General features: G+C 38.4%; 2 protein-coding genes across 3 annotated transcripts; both read right to left on the bottom strand.

Moving 5' to 3' along the window:
• Positions 1 to 1,177: 1,177 nt before the first annotated feature.
• Positions 1,178 to 8,979, bottom strand: vamp2 (vesicle-associated membrane protein 2). Its single transcript, XM_044042383.1, has 5 exons — positions 8,550 to 8,979; positions 4,163 to 4,262; positions 3,874 to 4,032; positions 3,153 to 3,204; positions 1,178 to 2,949 (listed from the first exon to the last, which is right to left on the bottom strand). Coding segments are annotated over exons 1-5 (330 nt in total). The 5' UTR covers positions 8,552 to 8,979; the 3' UTR covers positions 1,178 to 2,932.
• A 3,164-nt stretch (positions 8,980 to 12,143) lies between these two features.
• On the bottom strand, positions 12,144 to 25,639 carry mpp1 (MAGUK p55 scaffold protein 1). Of its 2 annotated transcripts, none has more exons than XM_044042248.1 (12): positions 25,217 to 25,639; positions 17,963 to 18,094; positions 17,562 to 17,640; positions 16,322 to 16,407; positions 16,164 to 16,232; positions 15,592 to 15,788; positions 14,650 to 14,753; positions 14,478 to 14,558; positions 14,210 to 14,290; positions 13,921 to 14,123; positions 13,028 to 13,102; positions 12,144 to 12,942 (listed from the first exon to the last, which is right to left on the bottom strand). In XM_044042248.1, exons 1-12 carry the CDS (start codon positions 25,337 to 25,339, stop codon positions 12,766 to 12,768), a joined length of 1,407 nt encoding a protein of 468 aa, XP_043898183.1. In that variant the 5' UTR covers positions 25,340 to 25,639; the 3' UTR covers positions 12,144 to 12,765. The 2 variants fall into 2 exon arrangements, with proteins under 2 accessions (XP_043898183.1, XP_043898184.1); XM_044042249.1 differs by having other exon boundaries at positions 17,963 to 18,091.

The raw sequence follows: 25,639 nt of genomic DNA, 5'->3' as shown, positions 1-25,639 counted from the left end.
TCTCCACTTGTTTTTGATGGCAGTTGGCAGCGTAAGCATGGAAATCTGGTCTTTGGTAATCTGCAGTTCACACCTTTTACTCTTGTTTTGAGGGAACACTATATAGGGGAGGGGGGGGAGAATGGGTGTGCACAGGTTGGGGTCCTCTCTAATAGTAGCGGCTGATAGATCTGTAACCTCTCTTGCTTGTGTACTTCAGTGGTCAAAGAAACAACGCGCCCTCACTCTTTAGAGATTTAAGCGGCCTAATCTGTCAGGATAAACTGGGGATATTCCCAAGACAGAGCTATTCTAACACACACACACACACTAATGCACCTGCACACACTCAAACACACACACACACACACACTGTAGGATTCTGAATCAGTGAGTCCAGTAAAGGGTTGGGAAGATAAGATATGTCAAAGAGAAGGCTACTAAGGCTTTACACGCCCTTGATTAAAAATATTGCGGGTTATTTCTTTCTTTCTGGTGACTGTAGAACACCCAAGTTCAGATTTTGCCCTCAATTTATATTTTAATCCTGCAAAGCTGGAGCTGAGTTGGTACCGTGTAAATATCAACTATGAGATTGAAAGTAAAATCAATTCTAAACCCTAATGATTCCTTTTAGGGTTAAGGCCATGGTTTGTTTAGTTTTTTTAAATCAAGGCCTTAGAGTGACAAGATGATTGAAAGTGGTTGCTCTCCTGCTCATCAAATTTGAGGATGCCACAGGAAGTAAACGCATTAACCAATTAAAGAAATAACCGCAATTAACAATAGAAGCCTGTCCCTTTGTCGTTTGGCAGTGTATAACACATGGAGCTGAATTACAAAAAACACACCAGACACGAGGCCAAGAGGAGCTGTCGGCAGACGCACGTTCTCTTCACCGGTCTGTTTCACACAAAAATATACTATAATAAAAAATAGAATCTATTGTATTTTAAAAAAGAAAGAAAAGAAAGCCATAACTATAGGGAGAAACACTGAGACAGAACCACTGCACTAGCATAACACTCTTCTTAGGAATGCTACTTTTTCTTGTCGTTGTTAACAATTGTTTCTGATGTTAGCAGTTGAGTTAGCAGACTGCTAAAACCTAAATGTCAACTGGGAATTTGACATTGTGCCCCGTTTCCTGGATTTGCAAATAAGGCTGAAGTGTCTCTTGTCTTCTTCTTTTTTTTTATTATTATTATTCTTGAATGTGCTCTTTGTGTGGAGAGGTTTTTCTGCAGGAGGATCTTCTTTGGCCAGGCCACTGACCAGCCAGACAGCGCCATCAAAAACAAGGTCATTTGTGCAATTTTTAAAATCCTGATTCCTTTTCTGCAGTCGCTCACTTCCCCCCGGATACTAACTAAAAGAGGTGAGAGTGTGTTTGACTGGAAACTCTCTACAGTTCTGAACAGAAGTGACTGGAGACTAAATATCTCTGTCCCCCGGCGTTAGAATTGTTTTGTAAGCACGTGTCCACCTATTAACTTTAATGACATCTCCACAGTATACTGCAAGTTGTAATGTTAGATATAACATCACTGATATTAGAAAATAAAATTAATAATATTAATTTGGACAGACTTCAGGTGTAATCCTGTCTATCCAAGACTAACCTTTACAGCTATTTGCCATCTTTTTTTTTCTCCTATGGTTTGTTATGACCAACATTTTCGACACAAGTTTCGTCGCATGTATTTTTTTTTTCTCTTCAAAGATACTTACACTTACATGTGCTACAGTAAGAGCGTTTGCACTAGACTGCAATGAAGGAATGTTTTCGAAATAAGACACTACGTTAATATTTAAATAAAAAAAGGAAAAAGAAAACATCTACAGACATTGGTCCATCAGAACTACGGCAGTTTGGAAATTATTCCGAGAAATCAAGGTGTTGGAGCATGCGGAGAAAAGACAGAAGAGCTGTGGCGTTAAAGAGCTTTGAGATGATGGTTAGTAGAGATTTCGTCAAAAAGAAATGTGGAATGAGAAGTAACCCCCGATAATGGAAGTGTTGCATGGAAAGGACTGGAAATGATGATTAGTTGGGATTAGTGTAACAGTTCATGCATTATTTGTATGGTGGATCAATAACAATGAGCACTGACTCTCTGAGGAAGCCATAAAAGACGCTAAGACTTGAAATTTGGAGGCATAAAATTATAGAAATCTGAAGCTTGAGTTGCAGTAAGGTGGGCAGCTTCGTTTGTTGTGGATTCGCTCCAGTTTCTGCAGCTTCATGACCTTTTCCTCATTTCAAGTTTTAGACATCTGGCTTTTTTTTTTAAACCGTCTTAGTGGACACAAGTAACACAGGTGCATCTGAAAAAGGTGCTAGTTTTAGCATTAATTAAACGGAGACCAAATCCACTGTGCAAAAGAACACACACCAAAGAAGAGAGAGAATCAGCCGAGGCCCGACAGATGGTGAGAACATGCAAGATGCACACGTTGATTAATAGGCAGTAGTTAACGCTGAAGCATACGTGAAATTAATACAAAAAATTAAAAAATACAAAATGCACACACACATACACACACACACACACCTACAAAACAGTATATATCAGAATAAAACTCTACAAAGAACTATATATTTATATTAGTTATGTAACAATTATCGCCAATCGTTTCCTTTTCTGTTGTTGCATCGTCACAAGTGTTTGGTTCTCGTTATGGCAGGTTAGAAAAGCCAAGAGTACCCAGAAAGGAGACAGGGCCACACACTCACAGGACAAATATTGACAGGGGTCCAGAGGGGGAGGTGGTGGAAGTGGGGGGAGCCACGGGGCCCTGAAGGGTTGAGGGGTGTTATATCGAGGCTAATCAGGGAGATACATACATATAGTAAATTAATTATCTGTGGTTAATTTTGTCATCAATTTGAGGGTTGTTTTTTTTTTGTGGCAAGGATGTTGGGATCAGACTGGGGTAGGACAGACTCTTCTTAGGTGCTGAAGTACACTGTAAAAAGAAAGACAACAGGACATAAAATCACTTACAATGCAGTGTAATGCAGTCACTGATGAAGGAAATTGGCTTTCACATCAGTTTTACATGCAGGTCATAAATCCTGTTCTTAAAGCACTGTGTACTCTGTATGTGATATTTTCATAGAGTTTTAACTAAATAAGCTTTTAACAAAAGGATTTAAAAGGATTTCTTACCAATAATGACGATGAGGACAATCACGCATATCACCCCCAGGATAATCATCATCTGTAGTCAGTAAATGTTCAAAAGAAGTTGTTAGATATGATGATGGTATTACACTGTTTGTGTAATTAGTCTCACAGAAATGTATGCTAATGATTTTATGCTCATTTTCTGTCAGTGGGATGGCGCAATCTCACTGAATGCAATGTGAATTTTCCATACGGTAAGATTGCGTGAAAAGTCAACCCAAAGACGTAAGTAGATTGGAATTTTGTGTGAATCCCACGATGCAAAATTTGTGCCACTCCCTTCGTTTGCTCAAGTTGATACGCAGTATTTGAACTTAAACTAAAACATTCACATGTCACATGTCTGGGGTAGCCACTTGGTACTGAGATTCTGCCAGTGTCCCAGAGTTGTGTCAGAAGACTGTTGCTGTATGCATGTGGGGAAATCAAATGTAAAAGGTAAGAAGGGAGAGGCAGAAAGTGAGCAATTCAATTGTAACTACAGTACCTGGTAAATTCTGAAAACATGTGTGTGTCACTTGATTCAAGGTGTTTGTCGCAAGTTACTATGAAAAAATGTAGCTCGAGCATAACCACAAGGTGAGTAGTTGCAATACAAACGACATGAATGTGGCAATGCAACATGAAAAATCGCTTTACAAGGTCAGCTTTTATATTAACACACATATTAACTGTTTGGAAAAGACCATCTGCATATCCTCACCTTGGCATTCTTCCACCAGTATTTATTCTTCAGTTTTGCAGCGCTAGTCTCAAACTGAGATGCTCCAGCCTGCAGGGCATCAGCCCTGTCGTCCAGTTCTGACAGCTTCTGATCACGCTCCAGAACCTTGTCCACGTTTACACGCATGATATCCACCACCTGGAGACACATACGGAATCAGCCCTCATTTCTTTCTAACCAAAATTATAAGATGTTGAGATTTAATCCCATTTGTTTGTTAAATGCCTCACAACATGATTCTGTTTGATTTCTGTAGGAGTGGACTCACCTCATCCACTTGTGCCTGTGTCTGCTGCAGACGGCGGTTGCTGGTGAGGTTGGGGGGCTGATTCCCTCCCTCTGGTGCAGGGGCTCCAGCTGGGGCAGACCTATGAATAACACAAATATAAATGTGTAAATATAAATAAAGTTAAGGATAAGAGATACAAAATCAATTGTTGCCAATTCCACTTGACATATGTTTAACATTTTATGTTAAACGTCTTTTAACTAATGTTCAAAACACATTCTAGGGATTTCATTTGATTACATTACAACATGCCAATATTATTAATTGAATCCATGAACTTAGCTGCATAAAATTGGGAGTACAAATCTAATAATGCAGATATATCATTTTCAATGTGTCACTGTTGACCCTGTTCTGTTATACTGGGTGCACTTGGTATGCTGGGGCAAAGGTTTAGTTAGTGTTAATGACATTATAGTCTGATCAGTGTGAATGTGTAGAATTACTAAAACCCACTGTTTGAAAACCAAATGTGCTATATCACAGAGAATCAACTTGCCATGTCATGTTGTATTGTGGTTGACACAGACTTCATCTTTTGGATGCAAAATGAACCTGTAATGGCTGTGAGCAGCAGAGAGCTTAAGTGAGAATGTCTTTTACCACTGAGAAAGTGAAAGCTCCTTTCACAAATGCATCAGCAAACACAATTACAGTGATGTGTAAAACTGTGAGATCATTCATTTTGAATGGGAAATCTTTTTTCTTATTATTATTTTTATTATTTCATTTTACAAAGTCTTGTTCGGTAAAATTGCTTCTGCTGCCTGTATTTATTCTTTTTTATGTATCTGTATAAACACTAACACTGTTGATTGTGATGATCTTAAATAATTGATGAAGAATGTGAGTAACAAAAACCTCTGTTGAGTGACAGCTGCTGAAAACCATATAAACCACATGTCGTGCAGACAAAGGTTAATGATCCACCTTGACAAACAGGATTGGCAGAATTTCTACATGACTCTGATTCAGCAAATAACCATTATAAGCTTTACATATTAACATTATAGGATGACTTTTATGGCAAATTGTTCTGTGATATGCATTTTGAAACACATTAAATGTTACTAAAAGTCCAGGGAAGTCGTTACAAGGGTATCAATAAAATCATATTGATATACCATATGTTCCTTATCATGTAAGGATTGTTAGCAGCACAGGAATCAAACCTAGGTCTATACTATGGACACCTGCTTAATGATATTTCCTACGGAACCAGAAAGGCTGCTGACACTTGTGCACCATTAATCACTTAATCTATCACTGTACCTTACAGTTGTTACTGCACTATCATAGTTGTAGATTCAAGTCAAACAAAATAATGTGAACATTAAATCCTGCATGTCTTCACTAAAATGCAGTTACAACTACACATAAATAAAACAACCATAACAACAGTATAATTGATTATGGACCTGAAGACATGAAACAAAAAAAACAAGCTGGCCTCATATTGTTTGAAATCAAATGTGATTATGTCGACTCAATGGTATGAGTTTACCTTCAACACTAATATATGCTCACATCAGTAAAATCTGAACATTAAATCTAAAATCATAATTTTTTGTAGTGTAAAGTATCCTAACATAGCATAATTTAGCATTTTATGTTGATATTTAGTGTCTGTTAACAATTGAAATAAAATGTTATCCTCTGTAACTTTGTGCTGCGTAACAAATATGCCTACTCTACGCCTGTGAAACAAAACTCTGTATAAAGGTCACCTTTACATGTTCACACATGACTAATCCTCTAACAACAACAAATCCTTCTGAATAGTTGGCTTAATGGTCCTGATGGTCTCTATCAGCTGCCGACCTGCCCAAACAGAAACTGACATATATTTATGTGCATACATGTATCACTAATATTAAAGAAATTGTGTATGAATGTAAAATATCCATAATGTTTTATTTTGCAGGATTAGTGATTATTATACAGTTTCAGTATTATGATATGTGGATGTCTGATATCCACGTCGGCTTACTTGCCACCGTATTTCTACAAAATGTAACATGTGAAGACATTCACACTATTCCTGAGCGGTTTCTCACCAGCTTGCACATCCTGTGAATACAATCTGCTGTGTGTGATGGACAGATGATCTGGAAGCTCCAGAGGAAGGTGGGCTAACTGATTATAATCAACCACTTTAGTCAATAATCTTCACTTTTAGTTGAGACACTACTTGGTTTCATGATATGTTAAAGTTTACAGCACTCACTTCTGGACATAAGTTGTGCAATCAAAAGATAATGCTAGAAAATTGAGAACTTGTCTCAAAATTGCAAAGACAGACCATTTAAAACCATGTAGCCATTTTTTTTGGGGCTAACTTGAATGTGGTGACAGCTATTCAGTTTTCATTTCGTTTTTGGATTTACAATACATCCCTTGAAAGCTAAATTGAACCCTCTTTCAAACAAGAACACATACAATACTACTACTACTACTACTACTAATAACAATTACAATAGCAATAACAATATTCCCTACAAAATGTGAGTGCACCACCAATGTCAACCTTTTAAAACAAGAGTGTTCTGAAAAAGATAGATGTATAGATAATATTGTCATAACATTACCACTCTCTTAAAATGTTTTCAGTACTACCACGGCAACTTATACTACTAATAATTATACCATTACTACTACTACTAACACTACTACTAATACTAATACTCCTAATGATAATAATTTTGTCTACATAAATCTTTAAAATACTACTACCACACCTACTCATCAAAATTCAACCCTATTAAAGAAAGTAAAGATAGGTGATAGATAGATTACTATCAATAGACTACTACTAATAATAATAATAAAAATAATAACATTTACAATAATAATAATTGGGGTCCACACATCCATTCCTTTGGGTGTAATGGATGCGTGTTTGGGCTAAGGGTGTCATGGAAAAGCCCAACGTCTGGTTTTCAGCACTGGACAGCGACAATTCAGAACTGGACAGCGCCACAGCAGCGTCTGCGCTGCCTCTCCGCACGATTCTCTGCTCGATGCCACTGAACCTTGTATGGATCCTGGTTGACCCACAATACTTTCGTGTCTGACACACTAGGCCTTGCCTCATTTCGCACAATGTCCTGGAGAACATCACGTTTCACGACGACTATGACAGGCCTGTCACATACACTGGAAGCCTCTTATATGCATGCACCTACCACTAAACACAGGGCGGGGAGCTTCCTACCGGGAGGAGGAGGGGTGGATTTTTAACACTTGGATGATACTTAAGATGTAGGTGATAAACGTTGCTGATAAACGTTGCTGTAACAGGTAACATTAGCCAATCTTCAATGATATGTTATGTGTTGCAAGGCTATTTCAACGTTCTAGCTGCCTGCTTGTGCTCAAAGTGGTGCCTTCTAGTCCACCAAATTAAATGTACACTTGTACACCATATGCGGTTGAAAGAGCAAATAAGGGTCATTTTAGTAAGGATTATTTGGCACTGAGGGCACCAACAGCCCTGGATGTGGTGAGATATGCAGCTGTCCGCCCTCGCACGACAATCGACGACATACAGTAGGAGGCTAGGCTATCCCCACCCCCAGCTGTAGGCTGAAATATCACCTTAACTGGGCCTGTAAGCCCAATTTATTGACACCCGTGGAAGATTCTAGGAAAACATTCAAACAGAATTCGTCGAATAATGTCGAAGCTTTAAGGGTCCAGTAGGTTTACATCATGTAAAGTACCTGAGACAGCTTTGTCCAACATGGTGCCCTTGTTGTTTCTAGAATTAGCCTCGTCGTCACCGGCGGGTCAGATATATTAAACCCCGGAAATGAAAAAGGGGATTTAACTTACATCCAAGTGATACAGTAATAAATTGGTTTCAATTAGCTCGTGTGTGACCGTTCAGAGACGCTGGCTGTCGTTTTCAAATCAAACCAGTCCAAACTGGAATTGTTAAAAAAAATGCGTGCGTGCTTGGCTCAAGTGAAAACTAGCACACGACAGCACGAAAGGGACTCGTTTACCGTGTGAACACGAAGAAAATGCTGGTAAATGTGTCCTTAATGACGGATAAAATAATCATAAAAAAATAAAACAGGTGCTTGCGTCTGCTTCAAGGTTAGGCCGTTATAGCCTCAGTCTAAATTTACGTTTGGGTGACATTACGAGAAGAGGACAGCAAGTGAAGATATATAAATTAAGCTCGCTTTTTATTAACACTGAAATAAATAAAATGAAATAAAAAAAACACAGTCAGCGTTTGGTGGAGAGACAGAAATAGACCAATACACATGTACAGATGGGGCTTTCAGGCGTCTCTCGTGGATTAAACTGCATTAATACGTCTTGTAAAGAGCCTTAAACAACATTATAGTTCACTTACATTTTCCTGGTAGCGCTGGTTCGACGGCTGTGTTGAAAACGGAACTGGAAACGTTAGCACGGACCAAAGTGAGTGTCAGATGGATGTGGCTTGCCTCCTGCGCTCCTCTCTAGCCTCTGGCACCCTTTGCTTGGTTATTGTGGCGTTTCCCTGCCTATATAGCCGAGGAGGAGCACTGGCTTCTATAACTCCCACAGAGACGCGTCCCTTCGCGACAAAACCTCCTCTCTTTTATTCGGGAAAAATAAATAAATAAATATATATATCGTCTTTCTACGTCTACTTCTTGTCCAGCTGGATGCTGATATATCGGCGCCCGGCGCTGTCAGAATCCGTGCGGGTAATGAAGGTGTAATAAACAGGCGCCTGGATTAGCTGCACAAAGATGGCTGCGTGACGTCAATGGCGGCAGAGTTTCATGTTGAAAATGAGTGTCCGCCCCGGAGACTTCAAATAGCGGCTGTGATGCTGAGCACAACAGCTGCGTTTTGATCCACAGTGGCTTTTATGTGACTGTGTGTGTGTGTGTGTGTGTGTGTTTTCTTCACAGTCGTGACATGTCATGGGCACGTTTGGGTTTAGAAGCTGGTCTGAAGGAGCTTGTTTTGATGGAGAGTTTCTATGTGTCAACAAAATGGCGTATCCTCGAAAGGGGGTGTGGCGAGCTGAGCGGTAGTTGTCAGGATGACAGGTTATCAGTAATATAACCTTAGGTACCGTATACAATTACTAGGTTTTATTAATTATAATATCATTATATCATACTATCATTCATAGTAATCTATCCTTAAATACATATTTAAGTTCATTATAATATCCAATACACATATATATATATGTATATATATATATATATACACATACATATAGACAGATATATGTATATATATACACACACACACATATACACATACAATACCAGTGTTGTAATGAAACAACTACTTTGTTTCTGTACTTAAGTACAAAATTCACATATCTGTACTTTACTTTGTTATTTATATTTCTAGCAACATTTACTTTTACTCCACTATATTTTCCCATAACTATGTTTGTTACTCGTTAATACCAAATAAAATCAGAAGAAGAAGAAGAAGAGTTGTTAATGGTCTGAATTTATATAGAGCTTGTCTTGATGAGCTGCTTTACACTAGAGTTTTGCCATTCGCCCAGTCACACATCTTTCATATCCATTCACACGCTTCAACATGAGGTTAAGTGTCTTGCTCAAGGACACATATAGACTAGCAGAGCCAGGAATTGAACCCAAAGCCTTCCAGTTGTACCACTGAGCTGTCGTGGCTCAATCCTAACTACTCACCTTTTTTGATACATTTACTTCAAAAACGTAAGTACATTAAATGTCATATACTTAGACTTTTACTTAAGAAATATTATTAAAAATGACTTCTACCATAGTTATTTTCTGGTAAGATATACTTTTAATCAAGTATCCATTTTAGGCACTTCATACAAGATGGTATAATACTCTATAGTGATTCATAGTATTGCATCCTTACTTTTACTTGTACTTAAGTCAAATTTGATTAAAAATAGTGGTACTTTTAGAATCAGAGTTCAAATCTCAGCAGAATCTAGTTTAATATTAACCTTTGAGTTTGTAGCTTCTATACTTGGACTGCATATATAATTAGCAACAATGCTGTGACACAATTAACACATATGATGACACACAAGCCTTTTTTTTTTTTCTCTTTCTCGCCATCCCTTAATTTTCAATTCCCCATCCACTATATTGCACATGACCAAGAAACAGATGATAATACTACATTTTGATCATCTGGGCCTTTACATCAGCACATTTTGTAACATACTGTTCCTTATTTTTAAATACTGAACTCAAATAAGCATTCACACGTGGAAAAAAAATATTTTAGCTACTTAACAAAATGTATACCTGCTCAAGTAAACTGCATTTACACATACAAGGAATACACCAAAACCCCAAGTAAAATTCCTTTTATGTGTAAATGTACTGTGCAATAAATACCGATTGTGATTTTGATTCAGATAACTTCAGAAGTTGACAATATCTGTTTGTTTTGTAACCTCAGTGCCTCCCATTTGCAGCCTCAGTGTTTCTCTGATATCAGACTCTATAGTTAATATTATTTGTTAGATGTAACAGAGTCTAAAGGGCTTTAAAACACTGCTACAAATCCTGAGGATCGAGATCTCATTTACAAGGGTGAACTGGCCAAGAAGTCTCTTAAGAAACGTCACAAATACGAGAAACAAGACATTTAAAGTAAAACAGTGGCTTACAAGTGCGAACAAGTTGACAGTTAAAAAGCAGGAGTTGTGAACGCAGTAACAATTTTAGGAACACAAGCCACTGATCAATTGTCTGTCATTTTTAGATGGAGTGAAAAGCGTTCGATTTGATTGATTATGTTGATTTACTATTGATTGTTATTTTTGCAGATACATTTAAAGCCACGTACATTGTTTTATAATTATTGTTAATGCAAAGAATACAAAACAAGATATGTTCACTGAACAATAAATAATAATTAGTGGGTTTTATATGTGTGTGATGAAAGAAATCCTGGTGACTCAGCTGTATTAACCAGATATTGCCATATACAGTGATTTTACGCTTTTTTTGTATAAAACTGAAATAAAATAATAAAGGCTATTGTTATTATTATTATTATTATTATTATTATTATTATAGGTTGTAAATTCACTGCTATAGCATATGAAAACGTGTGTGCCTGGCCAGTCTAAAAACATGCGGATTTGGGAGCAAGTGAGTGAATCAGAGTTGTGTCTCCATAGCCACAAGGTGGCAGCATAAGACCTCTTCATTTTATTGCTTTACTACCTTAAAAAAAAAAAGGTGGGTTTTGCTTTAAGGGTTGCCTAATCCCTTTTAAGACAGATCTGTACATCTTTCTTTCTTAATTTCCAAGCACTGTGATCATGTGTGCTGAGATGCATGTCATGTCATTTCCTTTTTTTTTTTTTTTTGAAAACCCTTACATCAGCCTTTTACCAACTCTAATTTGTTTGGCCTTTTCTTGGTTCGCAAATATAACATTTAGCAAACTCTTTTTGCTCTCTTGTCAGCTTATTTGCCTTGTTTTCTGTGTTTACTTCCACATATTAAATCGAAGAAATTCACAATGAATCAATCATTTGACGAACTCGTGAGAATTGTTTTTTCTTCTTCTACTTTTTGACTTAACAAAGAAGACAAGGATGGAACCTCTCAACGAATCTATTGCCATGTATAACTCGCAACCATACCTCCCACACTGTGACCAAGGCAGGAATAGGAACGAGGCAGATCCAGGTACATCAGTCAGATTCGACCACTCAGATCCACCACTCTTCATCCATTATTGATCAAAGCGACAAGCTTTGATTCTGCCTGAAAAATGAGCATGAAAGATGAGCCACACGGGTAACAGACATACAACAGAATAGACAAAAAAAAAGAGTGATTTATCATCAACTTTTATAATTCTATATATCAATTATGTGCATTTAGTGTGTTCATGTACACATATCAATGGATAAAACTGACATTTTCCTTAAGGGCTTTGACAAACATGTTTCCATGAGAGACAGTTGCAACACAGCAGGGGATTTTATTTTCCGATCAAAAGTGCCTTTACAGTTTCCCATGAGGTATACAGTTTGGATGAGATGAGAAAAGGCCGTTACTGACTGACATTACCGTCAAATGGAGATACATACACACGCCGCATTGCACACACATGTTCAGAATATCAGTTTCCTGGCAAAATCTAACGGGAGTGATGAAAGAAAAAAAGAAAAGAGGATGCATCCAGAATGTAATGTTTCACTAGACAAAATCCCCCATCGGGGATTTCATTCACAGTTGTGGTCCTGTTTTGCACTTGCTCACGTCACGTTCCCGACAATCACAACAACAACAAACAAAAAAACAAAAGGTGTGCAGCACCAGAACTATCCCAAAAAGCCAAAAGCACAAACAACCAAATCACCTTTCTAAAATAAAACTTCCTACATATTGCTTTTTTATTTATTTATTTTTTTTTGGATGCATCTGTGCAATAAGAATCTCAACGTGACAATTAACATTAACCACACAATCCCGTTCACACCTGGGAGATCACTGACTGAGAGGTTTTGTGTAAAAGGGAGAGTGATATTGCACTGCTTTTCATCAAACACACGGGTAGAAACACCGGACGCTACACAGCCGTCAGTAAACCCATGACACTGGCACCCACTGCGGGCTGGAGGTGGCGCACTCGATGGCCTCCTCCACACCTTTGACACTTTCATCTACGTCGTTGTTGACGATGACCACGTGAAAATAGTGTCCGTACGTGGTCCGAATGGCTTCCGACTCTTTATGGATCATCAGCAGGTTTTCCGTCTAGGAGACAAGACACAAGAGGATGAGCAGCGGATAGTGTTTGAGGATATGCGAGTGTATTCGGTATCAGAAGTTGAACCTGCACCTGAGAAGCTACGTCGGTCGGGGCGATGAACACCACGAGGGGTGCAAAATCAGCCGTCCATAAGACTTTCAGGTTCTGCATTAAAATGTAAAAAAAAAAAAAAAGAAAAGGAAAAGAAAAACTTTAGTTCACATATTTTGGTTATGTCAGCTCGGGAGTTATTTTACAGGGAGATCTTTAATCTTTTCAGCCAAATACACTGTGAGATGTCATTGTGTTTAAGACCCTACTTGCGGGAAAAATGATCCTTAGTACCCTTAGGATGCAGGCACCCTGGGTTTCTATATTGGCTTTAAGTTTTTTTTGGTTTTTCCAAATCATGAGGATTGTTTTCTTGGCGATGCTTAGGCTAGTGATAAGCATGCATGCATTCTTCGTCTTGTTTATTTGAGTTAGATCACCCGGTATGCCGTGTGTGTGGGGAAGTCAGTATGGTGCATCTGAGACATGCTGAAAGGTCCTCACGTACCCTACACCACAATGTATTTACAGGCGCACACAGTCATGTAGCGCGCAGGTAAATGATCTGCTGTGTTGTCATTGCAGTTGGAGTAGGTTTTCAGATCGGGAGAGCTCCATTTTGAACATCTTTTGTCCTGGGAAATGTATTCTGTGTAAAATGTTGTATTGTATAAGTTGCAGGTGTGGGGTTTTGATCACCTACCCCCATGCATGTATACCTCTTTGTGCACTAATTTTAGGAGATGTGAGGTTTAAAAATTGTTTCATGATTGGAGATGAGAGGTTTAACGTTACTTTATTTAGCGGGGTGTCTCCGTTATTCCAGATTGGGGTAAATGTACATGGGATATATGAGGACCTAGTCATTTTAATAAATTCCCACCAGGCTGACACAGAGGTTTTTATATTTATGCTTTTCTAACTATTCTAACCTGTGGCTCCACGTCCAGCACAGCAATTTTCCCCTGCTCGTGGATCTTATGGATGGTTTCAGTTTTGGTGCCAAACATGAATCCCTGAAAGCTGCCGTACTCCAGGAACTCATTATCAGCGATGCCTTTGGTCAGTTCTTCGTTGGAGAAGAAGTAATACTCCTGTCCGTTCTCCTCGTCCTTACGTTGGGGTCTCGTGGTGTCTGTGTTAGAATTAATACTCAAAAATTAAATCAAAGGACAACGTGGAAAACGTGCTGCAGCTGCTGCGCGTGTTGAGTCAACTTACGTGGTGCAGGGTAGGAAAATCTATCTGGGTATTTGGTCAACAGTGCACTTTTGATGTGCCTCCTTCCTACACCAGGTGCACCTAAACAAAAGCAGACTTCTTTTACTTACGCTGATTTTAAATTGTGAGTGATGATAAAGCGTGATTCATTGTAGAGATTTTGAGTGGGATCCAAACACATGCAATCATTGATGAAGAGCATGTGAGTCAGTACGGATGATCAGAAATGTATAATTTAAGAGCAAAGTAAGTGATGGTGGAAGCATACCGATGAGCACAAGCGTTTTCCTTTTGAAAGCAGGGAGCTGAACAACCTCCTCATAAGAAATCACATCCAACTGGTCAAAAACTGCAAATCAAGAGATGCTGTTTGACACAAACTCACACCACAGTTTACATTTAAGAGAATGTGCACGGAACCATTACAAATTTACACTCACTGGAACTATGTTTAGCCAGGTACTTGTCTTTGCACTTCTTTTTCTTTCCAAATGGGCTGCAGGACTGACTGCCCCCTCTGGCCTTGCTTTTACTTGCCACCCTCCTGCGGTAGAAACAGAGACATAGTTCTGAGTTTTTAGTGTGAAAGTTAAAAGTGATAGTTCAGTGTGTTGCATATACACACACGTAGTACAGTTACGAGCTTGAGACCTGGAGCATGACTGTCAGCGGGGACACAAGGAAAACCAGACTTTAGCCATTCATTTAATAAAATCTATGTTGATGTTATAAGATAATATCTTATAATTTGCCACTGTTAGACAACCACTTTGGACAGGAAACTTAAATTTGTAAACTTTGTTTGCTCATGTCGGACACAGGAGCTGCTGGTCCACTGGTGCCTCATGTGTTAAGTTTGTGCCACTTGTGCCACAAATTGCTGATTTTTTTTGTGTGAGTGAGACTTTTTGCTAGGTGACACAGACTTCAGTTTCCATACCAGGGCAAGGGGTGTCTAACTGCAGGATAAAGCAGTAATAGATAGTTAAAAATGGGCATCCATTTTATCAGGTGAGCCTTTTCTTAAGTGGCTAAAATCAGTTTGTTCCTTCCTCAGTTATCAGTCAGATCAAACCTCTCTGTCTCAGCTCTGTTTCATATCAGAACAGTTATATCTATACATATTAATAGATAGGATGATAAAGAAACATTTATATAACACAAACAAACCAATTCCATTTTAGTTGATTACAATTATATTTAGTCGACTAAAACCAACACATCTCAGATGACTAAATGGTATTTTTGTCATAAGATTACAACAAAACTAAAACAAAATATGCTGTCAAAATTAACACTGATTCTGGGAGATGATTGGGTTTCAGCACCTCTTCCAACCACCTCTGAAAATCCTGAGCTATCCCTTTAAAAGAGGCGTTTACCATTCTTGGAGCTCAGGGGAGGGAATGAGTCCAGCGAAGTGAGTGGCGTTACTCTCCAATCTGCCTTGCCACCAGTTGGGGTCCTGCTTGTTGATGATCTTAATGATGTCACCGGTTTGAAACTTCAGACCTGCTTCTTTGCATGGGATGAGGTCGTCCGTCGTGGGGTCATAGTCAAACTGGGCCTTCATGTACATCTGTAAGTTAAGAACACATACTCTGAATGTGAAAATCAGGAAGGAAAATTAATGATACTATGTGTTGAACAGTCACTGTAAATATGCTGTGCAAAGACACCCATTACACTGTATAAAATTAAAAATAGGTGCACTGGTATCGTTTGTGTAACCAAAAATAACATACACTATGGACATTTTACTTTAAAAAGAAGGCTACAAATTACCAAGCTTTTAGTTAGACTGCCAGCACTGTTCACAGCAAAGACAGAAATGAATGAACTCTATCAACTCTAATTGAGGCAAAAGCATCATCACTAATTACAACATATTTCAAATAAGTCTAGTGAATGTTGCTGCCATCACTGAGCCAAGTTCATTTTCTTCTGCCATTACCTCACAGGATCGGGATCGACTCTGCTGTTTAGGAATGACCTTCATTGTGATTACTCCGTTGGCTTCTTTCTGGAAGTGGAAGGTGTGAAATAAATATCAAAATTAGCATTAACCATTATCATTTCACAAAAACTGTTAGAGAAAGCGTATTAACTAACCAGAATCTTCTGTAGCTGGTCGACAGTGTGGTCTGTTACACTTTCCCCATTGATTTCTGCTATTTCATCCCCTTCATTTAAGTAGCCTGCAGAAAACAAGACACCACAGCATTTCCAGCTCAGTCTCTGTAATTGTAGTTATTAAAGTGGCAGTTCAGGTTGATGAAGCCCCCCCTGTGCTAAGATCCAGCATAAGACTGGCACGCCAGTGGGGACACAATGGAAAACAGATTATAGCCACTTATCAAAAGGTGCACCTGATAGAATACATGCTTTCTCAAGTCTAAGATATGTCATGAGCCAGGATTTTATTTTAGCACAACGGTAATATGATGAAATAATGAATAATGGAGAAATTTGGCTATTCTAAGGGTACCCATAGGGGAAAATTGTTCTTTTTACACCATATATTGTAGATGGGTAATTGTTATGCCTTTGTATCTTGGCAGTGGGTAACCTTCACAAAGGATGTGCCAGAACTGTGCTGGTGAATTTGACTTCTTTCAAAGACCGGCACTTGGCAAGAGTCTAATTAACTCATAAGTGTGTTTCTTTTACCTAAATAAAAATCATGCAATTTATTGGGCGGTGACGGGCAGAGTTACAGCGGAGTGATTGACACATTTAAGTTGAGAACGGGGTAAAGCATATTTCTGACGTTGTTTAAGCCGGTGAAAGTGATGCATGTCAGCAAGCGGCAGTCCAGGTGGCCCGGCCTTCCAAATATGGTTATGGTTAATGTATGCTAACTTCACGATTAGTTTTTGGAATCTAATGGAAAGTGTGACGCTGCTGGGGATGGTTTCCATGGGCTTGGCAGTTGCTATGCAGTGATTGATATGAGGCGCCTTTGTTGTGCTCGCTCCTGAGGGAACTTGGGTTGGGAGTACATGCTGCTAATGCACAGACGGGGCGGCAAGCTTTGAAAGAGACATTAATACTCAGCCCCGATGTTTTTTTTACACTTGATCTGGAATTATTACACAAGTCAAAATATCGTAACACTGATTAAAAATTAGCATAAAAAAAAATCAAACACTGAACATTTGCATAACATCTAATGTTTTTAAACCTCTTACTCTCTGCTCCCAGATACACTGAGAATATCAACCATTTTAGATCATGCCGACTACTCCTATGCCTCAACTGCTTTTGAAAAACTTGAACTACCCCTTTAATATGTACAAACATAAGAACAAAAATCTATTAACCTACTAGTAAAAAAAACATGATTTGTTACCTTCTCTATGGATCATACCCCCATGTAATATTCTGGCCACCGCACATCTTTTTTTGTCATTAAGCTTCAGAGTGACTCCCTAAAGGGAAAGAACACAGTTAGTCAGTGAGGTGGAATCAGCAACACACATGTATAAACATACCTATTTATGTACACGTGTAGAAGGGCTAAACGATAAACCATTCTTCAATCAAAATCTCAATTTCAATCAACATAGTAAGTAATTATTAACACACATTTGGGACACAATATATTTAAGTCCTCACCGTTGCAATATGATAGTGATAACAACTATATTACATATCAAATGACAAATTCAATATCTGTAAAAAATTGCAAGTACATATATTCCCCAAATTGTTCAGCCCTCCCGTGTGTGTGTTGAGGTACACAGTATATACCATCGGCTCTGACGCATTCTTTTCAAAAGAAACTTCTCTCATCCTGGTCAGCTCTGTGCAGGTCATGTGTCCAGCACTGCCATTGGTGTAAAGCTCAGCTCCCTTGTTCTCACAGGTTTGCATGGCTGCCTGTTAAAAACAAGAAAGAAGAAAGACAGGAAAATACATTTAACATTAGCTTTTATAGGATTATAATCAAAAAAATGGTCCAAACGGTCACAGTGGGTTAAACCTGGGAAGATTAGATTGTTATCTTATTCCCAATAACCGCAGCCTGCTGATGTGTTGCAGTTTCAACATATGTCCAGGGTTGAAAATTAACCCAGTGTTATAACACCTCATTAACCTCATCCACTAATCTGGTCCACCAGGTTCATGTGGTCATGGATACCACAGTATAGTCTCATCAGGTCATCACATCGAGAGGAGAAGCATTAATTAATGTAAGAAAAGTGAATCACAGTGTCTGTCAAACATTATTGTGTGTAAAGGATTTGTTCTGTGATTTTACTCTAAAACTTGTAGTCAGCAGGCTTTTCTTTTTTCCAGCGTTATTGAGCAATAATTGCATAAAAACTTAAAATAATGTAAATTAAGTAATCTGAGAGATCACTGGGCTCAGCTAAAAATCCCCACAACTAAATCTGAAGTGTCATGGGAGGCTTTGACCAATTATAGGGCAGTTCAGAGAGAGAGAAAGAGACAGCAGGTGCTCCCATTGGCAGTTATCCTAAACATTTATGGAATGATTGCTAGTCCAGCAACTGTCTATCCTGCAAAATGTTCAAATAAACCTAAAACTAAAAGGAAGGGAAATTAATATAAAAGAGTTTCACATAATCACAATAAAATGCTTGTCAGTATCAGGGATGGATGGATCACCTCATCATATGTTGTGTTTGACACAAGTGTCTAATCTGATGAGAGGAGCTAAGGACCATCCTGCATACTGCAGCTTTAAATGACCAAACACAAGAGTTAAAAAAGCAAGGGTCAAGAGAGGATGCAAGAAATTATACTATTGTGGTATTGCTGAATATTAAGGATGTCACTTTCGATCAAAAATTCAGATTTCCATTCCAAACTTGCATGTATGTATTTGGGATTTTAAATTAAAAACAGACTAAAAAAAACCATTCAAGATATACAGCCTTGAAGTGCATCGGACTGTCTGACTGAAGTAATTACAATGTGGTTCAACAGTGGGTGCTCCCGAGCGCAGCTTGGCTACTTGATCTGTGATTACTTTCTAAAGGGCCAGTGTGTAGGAATTAGTGACATCTAGTGATGAGACAGCAGACAAGACAAGAAAGGATTCCTCATCTGTTTCGTTAGCTTGTGCTTCAGAATGCAAAATGTCTTCTAGTGTAATGCAGAAACGCTGGGGTGCAAGACGGCAGCCACCAAAAAGCAAGGCCATTAAAAATAAACATAAAAGGGTTATTTTAGGTGTATAATCATTTTTATTTTTTTAAGATTAGCAATTATAAATACTAGGGATGGGAATGATACCACTTTTTCGTGTCCGATACCGATATCACAATCTTGAGTATCTACTGATACGATATTAGTCCAATACAGTCCTCTTAGAACACATTTAATTCTCCAACTGAGTAACGAATATTGAGACACAATAAGAAATGTAATTTTTATCTGTCCGATATCCAATCCAGTGATTTTGATCAGTAACAGACTGATTCCCATCCCTAATAAATACAAACATACTTATCGTAGTATACTAAATCTCCCTCCTAAATGTAGCACCCTGGACCTTTAAAATTGATTACAGTATTTTACAGTTACTTGAAGTTTATTTGCAAAACTGTAAATTAATCATTTATTTTTTAACTACCTCTCACGCCCCAACAGTCAGTTTTGGTCAGAAAACTATACCTGCGTGAGCACAACACGCCCATTCAAAAATGACAACACAGCAGTTCTTGAGCAAAAAAAAAAGAAAAAAACTGATCTATCTTCCAGCATCAGCACGCCAATAAACTAATAAATATCATTATCACCCTTGTTCACCTCCCTTCACCTTAGGTCCACAATACAGCTCATAACAGCAATGTGGTAAGGTTTTCTCTTTAACAAGTGTGTGAGAGTGTGTACACGTGTGTCAGAGAGAGAGAGAGAATGTACCACAACTGTGTGTATGCACTAAAATAACCTTCCTTTACTTGTAAATTAGTGATCCAATTCTGTAGTGTCCAGAGGATACCTACACTTCCGTTCCATTTGCGATTTACTTCAAAATGAAACTGAACTGAAACTGAAATATCTCTCGATTAATTTAATATCAATTCATTGAGATGTTTCAGTTTCTATACCAATTTTGCTTGGTTATGGAAGATATTGTCACAAAACGATGCTGCTAATTGAACATAATTTGGATCTCTCTAACCTTGTGCATTATTTAATACACTTGTAGGTGAACTCCAACCTGAAAAACCTGTTGAAATTCTGAATATACAGCCTAAGTGTGCATCAGGCAGTTTGAAGTAATTCTGCAGTGACAATGGAGAACACAAACTAAATTGTCCTCTAGTGCTGCAACTAACAATTATTTTCATGATCGATAATATATTGATTATCTATACATATATATATATTTATTTTGTTTGGTTCATAAAATGTAACAAAATGTTGATTGGTATTTCCCAAGCCTCAAAATTAAGTGTCACAAACCCATTTTTTTTAATGATTTCTTTTTTGTATGGATTAGAATATGTAAGATTTTCAGATTTAAGAAGCTGAAACTTGTTTTAAATAATTAAAAAAATTATTGCAGAATAGTTGCAGATTCATTTATTAATAATTGACTAATTGTTGCAGCCCTACTGTCCTTTGAGTGGACAATCACAAGACCAAAAATCTAAAAAAAGCAACAGCTGTTAGCTCCACCGAGCATAACAGCTCATGGTCACAAGAAACTGTTGTTGTCAAGTCTTGCGTGACCGTGACAGTCTTGAGAGATTTGTGCAGAGGGTACATGCAACGGCACATACTACACGATGCATACATCTTTGAACCCAGACCTAGTTACCGTATTTATTTACTTTTATTTATTCACTTGCTGCTGTTATGTCAGGGCTGAACCAGGAATGCGCTTTTGAATCAGGTCCCATGGTTGAATGGATGAAATTACACCTTCAGATGAAAGGTCCCTGTGGAGCAATAGCACCACAGATAAAGTAATCACAAGAATCTATACTTGCGTTCCTTGTTATTTATAGTCTATGTGCAGAATCATTTTAATGTAGAGCTGTTCCAACGTCATGATGTAATTAAATAAGTGGATGTGTATCATATTTCTCATGGCTACAGTTAAAATGCTGTGTAGGTTCCTGAAGGTTCTTAGCCTTGTTATGAATTTATAAGCAACTACATTATGAAATGTATTGTGTCATGGTCAAACCTTAGTTGCCACTCCATCACGTGATTAGACGGCAAGTTTGTGTCACTTTGTGACCACAGTGTTTGAATCTTTCCATTTTGATTTAAGTAAGTGACACAAACAAAAGAGGTGGCACCAGATCAGCGGCTCCTGAGTCGCCCACAAGCTGAAAATTATCATTTTCTTTATGGACTTAGGTACAGGAAAGTGAGTTGTTTACAAACTTAAGTTACCTGGTGAAAAATGTTGTCTAACAACACGATAAAGATGGAAACATATTCTCACATTATCATAAACTTAAGCTGGCATAGATCTTTTTAGGTTTGCCTCATATGAAGAGGCTCAAATCTGTTTTCCCTTGTATCCCCACTGGCAGCGATGATTTGGGGAAGAGCAAGCATCTGTGTTTAAAGCTGGTTCCTGGTGCAGTGGGCTGCACTGACTAAATGTCAGTACCTCATACAATCACACTTCAAAAACCTGACACCACCATAAGATTACATTTTTTTTTACCACTGCATGTTTGAGATCAAATTTGTATTAGCTATTGAATTGTATGACCTTTTTATTTAAATGTATCCTATGCTGACTGACTTGGCACTGAAGAGATAAACACACTTTTAGGAGGTTTTCTTCTGGCAAGTCACATGTTCCACTCATGTGTTAACAGTCAACACAGTGTCAGTAAAAGTGGGGCCAAGAAAACCCTTTCAGAAACCTGAATACCAGTTCTGGGTGTGGGGCTTATCCAACAAACAAAGGCCAAATGCATTCAGAAGAGAGAACAGTGCTTCCTCTTCTGGACAGTCAGTCATCACTTAATCTTACAGAGATGAAAAGGACTGTAATGAGTGCATTTCAGATATCTTTGCATTAGATTCCTTCCTCTAATGTGTTTCTATTGTTCCACTCACATTTGGCACAATCCCATAATATGCCTGATTACGTTATAACACAATCTGTTTCTGTCTTATCTTTTGCTTCCCTTGAAATGTTTTGCCATTCAAGTCAAGACACATTAATTATTAAACCTGTCCCCCATAGGGTTTAGGGTGGAAAGAGGGTGAAGGGAATTGATCTCCTGAAGGAACACAGTAACAGATCAATACTTGACATATGTGAGAACAAACACTGCAGATTACGGTCCTAAAAGAGCAGCTACAGGTTCTTTGACGAAAAGCTATAACCAGTGAAATAAAACATTCCGACCTCTTTCTCGTGCAACTTGGTCACATTTGCCTGAAGCTGTATTTGCCTAAAACGTCTGAGGTGGTGACAGTAAAAATGTGGCTCAATTAATAACCTGTCACATTGGTTTTCCTTCAGTTTAAATAGTGTGCAGTAGGAAAGACGTGCATGAATGACATATGGGGTCAGTATGCACAGTTGTGGAGTCTGAGGCATTTGGAGATGTCTCTGAACTCATCTTATCGCAACTACAGACAATACAGAAAATACAGTAGAGTCACCCCTGATACACATCACTCACTCACACACACACACACACACACACACACACACACGTCACGTGATCTCACTTAAAGACAGTGATTTCACAAATAAGCACCAAGCAGAAGAACACGCCGGCAAGTTCACAGCTCAAGGCTATTGAACAAAGACACAAAAAAACTGCTGACATCAGAATAAAGGAGTTTCCTCCCTGAGCCATTTCCTTCAGTAGCTCAGTGCTGACTTTTCACATTCACACAAGTTGTGTAACACAGACAGTTCCCTCAGTATCACTGACTGCTGAGTCCTGGCCCCAATAAAAATAAAATCCAAAGTACATTTGGAACCAATTCTTATATTGAAGACATTTTTTCTTTTGTATTGGCAAAATCTATCCCAAATTTTAAGAAAATCTCCTGTAGTAAAAGTAACTATGTTATATTCCCAAAGACTGGGTCGGGACCCACAGATAGGTTTGCAGATTATTTTGGGGTCCCCAAAAAAATATATGCAAACTTTTCACAACCTTTTAGTTAAGATTTGAATGTTTTAAATACAATTAAAATTGATTAATTTACCAAACATGTCTTGGAAATGATTTGTTGTGTTGCAGATATGGCTGTAACTTAGTCATTACATTCTGCACAAATTTGGGGTCAAGATAGTTTACCATCTTTTAAAAGTGGGTCCCCACATAGAAGGTTTGGGAAACACTGGCATAGAGTCTAACTAGCCATCAGAAGCGTACGTCGTTTGGACAGTTTTACAATACGTGCTACGGTGGGATATAGTAAACACCCGGCACAGCCTCCCTCACTGTTGACATTCTTTCCTGCAGTTGCAGCCATAGCCGTAGGCAGAATTGCTAAACGTGCTAAAAGTGGAAGGACACTGACTTTGTTTAGCCTCCATACGTCTGATAATATTTTGCACACTGTTCAAAACTGAAGGGCCTGTAGTGAAGCAACCCGTTTATGCCAGTGGTTCTCAAAAGGGGGTGCAAGGCATGCTGCCAGTGGGTCAGTGATAAGTTTGATTTGATACGTTTTATTTTATGACAAAAACATTTAAGTATGTTGTTTAAATTATCAGTCAGAAAAGAAATAGGAGGAAGTCTTGCCTTATTAGATTCTAATCCTTACCTCATTTCAAGTATTTAAAATATATCTTAATGAAGATGAGCACTTTACATTTAGGTAAATACCAGTAAATACCTATACTTATACGCTTAAAAATTTGTCACATTATAAATACAGCATTTAATCTGTCTGCTTATATGCTGCGATCATATTCATATATAGACCTCTGAAAATATTCATATGGAATATAATTGACTTTTTTCTGTTGAACTATTGCTTTTTTTAATCAGGCAATCCTCTACTTTTATGGGATAAATACAAACTCCTTATCCTGCCCTTATGACACCGCCTTGTTTCTCCCGTTTATCATGTGTCTTCGCACGAGTTGCGGTGGAAATGCAGAAGTGAAATTGCCCGTGCTGTGTGGATGGACTACAGCAGATGCTGACTCTGCAATACTGAGCGGTGCATAGTATGGATGAGCCTAAATAACACTCAGTATCAGTATCAGGCCAATAAAATACAGTATTATACATTGTTAGACAACTTTGCTGTAAATAACACATTTTGTGCAGATACATTTTACCATGGAGCTATAACCAAACATTTGAAAAACATTATACTCCTGCTGTGTTGCAGACTTTTGCAGCCCTCACTCACATCCTGGTCATATGACAGTGGAGTCAAACGTTGATATCGGCACTGATATGTTATCTTGGGTTCATTGATTTTCTGTTATCCAATCCAATCATTTTGGCCCGTATCAGACCGATACTGACACTGAGTAACATGCTGGCTCATACTGGTCAAAGTCACTGGATCAGATATCAAAAACAGAGAGAAAGTGAAATAAAGAGGCACCAATTGTGATAAACATACATGGGAATCAGCAACAGCATGTGACATTGTGTTGTTGGGAGACAACTTCTTTATGGGAGCAGGATATTAGTTACGGAGCAATGTGTTTTGAAGCTTAGCTTAAATGTAAACAACGTTATAGTGGAGAACCAATTTATTGGTTATCAGTGTCGGACATGTTTAAGGTGGTAAGGAGCCTTCTTTAAAGCGGCGGTCGCAGAAAAAAAATACCTACATGTAAAGGCGGTGAAAAACATGTAGTTGTTATTGAGGAATGAGAGTTGCGGTGTCTATTTTTAGAGACGTAGTCGACGAACAAACAACAGTCACGCGCCCCTTCCCCACTTCCCGGAAGCAAACACGAACACCATAAAGAAAAAAGGGAAACAAATATTTGGAGAAAAAAACAGAGATGGCTCGAGGAAATATATACAAGTAATTTAGAGAAAGTTCAGAGAAAAGCAACTTTACCTTTTCGGACTTGGATTTGTTTTGAAGGAGCTGCTCCAGGTAGAGATCGGAGAGCGCTGTCCTGACGCTGCTGACAGAGTCCAGTACGACAGCGGGTTCGTTTTTATTGGATTTTAACGTCATATTCCCCTATTAGCGGGAGGACGATGAAGGGAGGAAAAAACAGAAAGAAAAAAATTAATAATAAACCCGGTGTGCCTTCGCTCAAGGTCCACGAGAAGCGAAGGCAGGAGGGGAAATAAAAAAATAAAGTGGGGAAGAAAATAAAACGCTGCGGGAGCGGAGACTGCTGATAAGGATGATGAGATAAAGTCAGCGCCGATGATCAAAAGTCCAAGGTGACGAGCTGCTGCGGCGACTGCAGCAGGTGAAGACACAGTAGAGATGTGGTGCAGAGTCTCCGCTGACAAAGCTAGTAAACAT

This window comes from Solea senegalensis, linkage group LG13, assembly GCF_019176455.1.
Source record: "Solea senegalensis isolate Sse05_10M linkage group LG13, IFAPA_SoseM_1, whole genome shotgun sequence".
NCBI lineage: Eukaryota > Metazoa > Chordata > Actinopteri > Pleuronectiformes > Soleidae > Solea > Solea senegalensis.
This window is presented reverse-complemented; position numbering and strand designations above follow the sequence as displayed.